This window comes from Camelina sativa, chromosome 7 (assembly GCF_000633955.1).
Source record: "Camelina sativa cultivar DH55 chromosome 7, Cs, whole genome shotgun sequence".
NCBI lineage: Eukaryota > Viridiplantae > Streptophyta > Magnoliopsida > Brassicales > Brassicaceae > Camelina > Camelina sativa.
Window position 1 is genome coordinate 11,860,184 of NC_025691.1, and position 5,878 is coordinate 11,866,061.

At 34.3% G+C, this 5,878-nt stretch overlaps 1 protein-coding gene across 1 annotated transcript; it reads right to left on the reverse strand.

The window, feature by feature from the left end:
- On the reverse strand, window positions 1,281–4,557 carry LOC104787316 (probable serine/threonine protein phosphatase 2A regulatory subunit B''delta). The gene is made up of 11 exons (XM_010416584.2): window positions 4,169–4,557; window positions 3,592–3,840; window positions 3,389–3,494; window positions 3,217–3,316; window positions 2,946–3,051; window positions 2,713–2,803; window positions 2,434–2,575; window positions 2,208–2,355; window positions 1,995–2,104; window positions 1,618–1,900; window positions 1,281–1,520 (listed from the first exon to the last, which is right to left on the reverse strand). The coding sequence occupies exons 1-11, from the start codon at window positions 4,298–4,300 to the stop codon at window positions 1,371–1,373; spliced, it is 1,617 nt and encodes a 538-aa protein (XP_010414886.1). The 5' UTR covers window positions 4,301–4,557; the 3' UTR covers window positions 1,281–1,370.

Here is a 5,878-nt window from a genome sequence, read left to right on the forward strand (position 1 = left end):
CGACCGCGTCCGTGTCCACGTCCTCGTCCTTGCCAATTATTATAGCTGGATGTAGCAACATTCACTTCTGAAAGTGGAGCTGATCCAGTTGGACGGGTTTGATGATTTATCATCACGAGCTCATTATTTTGTTCAGCAACATGCAAAACTTGCATCAATTCAGAATATCGAGTATACCCTCTTTCTCGATATTGTTGCTGCAGGAGTACATTTGAAGGATGGAAAGTTTGGAATGTTTTCTCGATCATATCATAATCGGAAACTTCTTCTCCGCAGAGAGCCATCCTTGAAGTGATTCCGAACAAAGCGGAATTGTACTCACTTACACTTTTGTAATCCTGAAACCGCAGGTTTAGCCATTCATGTTTGGCTTTTGGTAAGATCACATACTTTTGGTGATCAAACCTATCCTTGAGCGCGATCCAGAGATCTGCAGGATTTTCTCTCGTGATGTATTCATTTTTTAAACCATCGTGGAGATGGTGACGCAAGAACATCATGGTTCTTGCTTTTTCCTCTTCTAACCCCATTTCTGACGGATCAATGGTTTTGAGAAGCCCATTCCCTTTCAGATAGAATTTTACATCTAATGCCCATGTCATATAATTTTTCCTAGAGACATCAAGGGCGGCGAATTCAAGCTTTGCCAAGTTTGACATGATTACTATTTAAATAATAAAACAATTTGTTAAATATAAAATTTTATGAAATAATTTTGTAAAAACTTGTTTTAGCAATAAATATAAACTATAAAAAAAAATTATAAGTTATATAATATATTCATAAATTAAAACCATCATTTTAGGAGGCATAACCTTCCATATGATTTAAAATATATAGATCTGAACATATGATCAAGGAGGCAGAGCCTACCATTAGATCAAGAATGTAGATCTAAATGATCAAGGAGGGAGAGCCTACCATTAGATCAAGAAGTATGTATAGTCTTTTACTCTATAAATAATAGATATAGTAATATTCATGTAAAATAATTAAATTCAAACAACTTTAACAAAACTTAAATCTTACCTCCAATTGATGATGTATCACAAATCTCTTATGCTCAAACTTGTAACGGATTGAGAGTTGTTCGTACTGATAACGTGTTGTGAATTAAAACTACAAAACACTTATGTGTTTTGTAATATCTTGTAAAGAGAACAAGAACTAACAAAGAGAGAGAAAGAGAGAGAGAGAGAGAGAAAGAGAGAGAGAGAGAGAGAGACGAGAATGAGAGTGAGAGATTAGGGAACTCTTTCTTTTGATCAAAGACAATTTTTTTTTATATCATACTCTTCTTACAACAACTCCTTATTTATAGTGAGCAACAAAAGACATGAATCACACACTTATAGTGAGAGAGCTTACCATTAAAGAAACTCAAAAGGGACCTCAAGTGAGTCGTCCCATGCTTGAGCACTTCCATTAGAAGCATCTTCGACATCTTCTTCCATTGATAGCCTAATATATTCTCTATGAGCAAAACGATCCCACTCCGTCCATGTTGGATTTGCCCGCTCCTTTGTATATCCAGTTATAAACCATATCACAATGAATAACTCTATTAAGTATATATAGGTTAACTAGATTTTCTTTAATATATATATAGTGTGATACCTGGCGGATGAGGAAGGGATCGCGAGTTTCAAACGCCATAAACTTGTTGAGGTTGAAAAGTATGTTGAACACATTTCCAGAGAGCTTAGAACCCTTCAAGTCATTCAGACAAATGTACCCTTCGTCCTCTGGTTTGACCATGTCGAATAATTGGCACAAAATATCCTCAAACAGCACCGCCTCTTGCGCCATGCACTCCATTCTATGCAGCTGTTCCTCGTAAAAGAATTGTAGCTCGTTCCGCGTCAAAACTCCATTTGCATCCAAATCTATGCACTTGAACCTATATCATCAAACATTAATATAACACAAACAGAGCTCTTACCAAGTAACACCTACACAAAGACATGTCTATATAGATATGAATACATTCATACCAATACTCAAGACTAGGTTCTGATGACTTGTCTTCTTCGGCCAATATGAAGTAAACAAAATCCTCATATCCCATTTTTCCTTCGGTTTTACTAGTAAACTTCCTCGGTACCTATATAAGTACACAGTGACAATGACATTCCAACGGCTAGTATATAAAAAAAAAAAACTAAAAAAAAAAATATGGAAGACAATGCAAATGCAGAGTAGCTAACCTGAGAGAAGATTCGGTCGACAATTCTGTAGGTGAGTGCATGGTTACTATATCGGATGAGATTCTCTTTGTCGATCAAGAAATCATGGTCTGTATCCAGCTCCCAGAACTTGCAGTATATGACATAGAAATGTTCATACGAGAAGTACCTGATGAACGGTAGAGAGAGTCAGAATAGAAGCCGGTTCAATTTTAATATTACTACTGATTATATTTGAGCCACCTACCTCAAAACCTTATTGATGTCCTCTTCTTCATCGGCATGCTGCATTGCATCAACTAGATTTCCTCGCTTAAGCTCTCTCAAGGTAAGATGCCCATTCCCACTTCTGTTTATGTAGTAATATATTCTGTATATTACAGTTTCAGCTGTTGCCAAAATGTTTTCACAAACATAACAAGGAATCATAAATTCAGATAGTCATTCCCTTACTTTTCAAATATTCATGGCAAAGGAATAAAAACGAACTAAAAGAAATCGGATAACGTCATAGTATTGGACTAACCATATCTATCTTGAAACTCAGGTGTGCCTTGTAAGAATTCAAGACCAGGGTGTGTTGCTAATAGTTCTTGGAGCACAGGCTTGAAATCATCCTGTCATAAAATTCATCTCAAGAAGTGAATACATTTCAATTAAGAAAAGTTTCTACATACAAAAGAAGGAGGTAACGAAATCATCTAATTATGTGACCAAAATAGAAAAAGTGACAATTTTACTGCAGCTCAGAAAACCCACCTGGACAAGGTACTTGTGATCCGGTTGCTTCAGTATTGTATATATCTGATTTGTTATCTCCTTTGTCAACATATTTCCCTTAACCCAATAATCAATGAAGGCTTCTCTGTAAAGAAGTTGGTAAAAAACCACATGTGATGAGCAGTCCACAAGCCAAAACATAACCAAAATCAATGGTTTTGCTATATTATGATCTCTGGACTAACATACTTTCTTATCAACTTGGTTTTAATAATCAAACATTGTAGCTAGGCATTAGAATTTTGCAAACCTTTTCACAAAACCAGTGTTATTGGTATCAACTTTCTTGAAAATGGAGGTGGAAAAAAATGATGGAACCTTGCAGATCTCGGTAGTGACTAATTTAAATTCTGAGAAACAAAAGAACGACACTGTTAGGTCAGTAGATATTAGATATGTAGATGTCTAAAAGAGAAACTAACCTTGGATTTGCAAACCATCCTCATGGCCATAAAAAAGACTGTTGATCTTAGCTATACACTGCTCTTTCAGATCATTTGGTGGTGGGCGACCATCTTCAAAGTAAAACTATACATTTGCATACACAATAGAAAAACTTTAGCACAAAAGAAATACAGAGAAGAGACTTTATGATAATAAATTCAAAGGTGGTCCAAATGTAGACCTGAGGAATGAGCTCTTTGACATGATCAGAAACAACTTTGAGAGGAGAGTTAAGATTAGAAAGACCAGTCCTTTGTCTAGTGATCCGAGGCGAACCAGTTGAGTTCCTTGGAGAAAGAGGAGGCCCGTTACGTGCCGGAAACATTGAAGCCAATGGACTATTAGACCCTGAATTCGAGCCCAAAGAGCCTCCTCCACACATAACATTCAAAGCCACTCCTGCCTTTGCATCATTTACCAAAGATGTAACCTGTAATCATCATACAAATGTTCCTTAATTCCATATCCAATAACAAAAATATTATCCTAGTAGTTTATACTAGTAGTGTCGTGTTGTTATGTCACCATCCGGATTCAAAACTCGCATACAGAAAAAATCACATATCAAGGGCCTGTCACTATTCAAATTCAAAACTACATTTCCCAAAAACATATATTTTAGTTACAAATGATTTGTACTAGTGCGGTCGTCGTGTCACCACCATCCAGATTCAAAACCAGCAAATAAAAAAATCACATAAAAATCATAGTTTCCATGATAAAGAAAAAAAAAAGTCAAAAAGAAACATTTTATTTACCAAGCGGTTGGTTTCAGGAAGGGCAAGCCATTGATCAAAGAGCTTCTTAACAAAATCTTGATTAGATTTCATCGACACTGGTGATGTCTCAGGTAACTGCAACAGCTCTATATCAAGCGTGATAGACTCCATCGTTTTGATCTTTCTTCCTTCAAATTGTGTGTGATCAAAATTTCTCAAATACTGTTTATCCAAAGAAAATGGCTTTGATTGAAGAAAGTGAGATAGTATTTATTATACATGTGTATAATAATATAAGGAAATATTATGATACAATTGAGAATGAAAAAAAAAAAAAAAAGAAAGAAAGAAAAAGTATAATAGATCCGTGCGATGCTGGAGGAGGATTAGCTCTGAAACTTGCAGAAATTTAAGGGTTGATGGAGAGAAGAGAAGAGGGTAACACACTCATTTAATTAACGTTTTTTTTTCTTCAGTCAAAAAGTCAAAACTATAATTAGTAAAATGTTGAAAAATTGTAAATAACTTTCCTAAAAATTGTAGTATTGTACTTTTGACTTAGTAATTAACATTATTAGTGTGAGGCAGCTACTACTAATTAACGTTTTGGCACGTTGAGTAAGAAGTACACATCAGAAACTTCTAACATTTGCAATTTAAAATTTCCAGTGGCTTAGTCTTGTTCCCAATCAATCATTCGAGTTTCACTATATATAATGGGAATGTATTGTTCTGCTTCCAGTCCAAATCATTTCGACAATGGCTCTCTCCTCTGCGTTTTCTCCCTCTTTTCATATTTTATTACCTTATTTTTACCAACGATTGTGTATTTGTTTTGTTTGTTGATTAATAGATTTTAAATTTTGAATTAAACAGATATATACAAGTGTCCAGAGGAAAGCGGATCGAAGTACTATGCGGTATAAGAGAATTTCCGATTTCCAAATACTAGACTCACCTCCATTTTACACNAAAAAAAAAAAAAAAAAAAATGTCATTATAACACAATTCATACAAATGAAAAAATTATATATTGAATTATACATGTATTCCTCTATTTAATACACGTATTAATTCTTTAAATTTAATGATCATTAGCTATGGGTTAAAGATAAATTCTAAAATTTATATCTCATAAAAATTACATCAGAAATGTAAAATGACATTTTTTTTAGTCAACCATCGGATTACAATTGGCCGGTTCATTAGCCAAATTCCTACATTTGTGGAAAGTGGGACTTAATCCTTACTGTGATGGTGTCTTCAACAATTTGACTTAGCTCTTACCACTACACTAAGATCACTTCACATAAAATGACATTTTTTATGAAACAATAATAAAATAAAATTTTATAAGGACGCTATTTGTGAAACAAAGGGCTTTGCACTCATGGGTTGAATAGTAGTTGATTATTTTTTGTCAAAAAAGATAATAACAAGATTCAGCACTTAAAGACTTGCCACATGTATTCACATTAGAAATGAAATTTATGATGTTACTGGAGTAAAATTTGTACTGCGATTTGGATTAATTTGGTGCATTTTAGGTTTGATAGGACATCTTTCCATAACAACCTATGTTAACATATGCACAAGCACAACTAATATATTCCGTATAAAGTCTTATCTCACATGAAAATCCGTATCAATAATGAGACTTTAATCACGTATCTTGACCATTTTGTTATTCATTTCTGATTGTTAAACTAGTACACAGTTGAAAATCACAATTTAACCACACAAACCTCA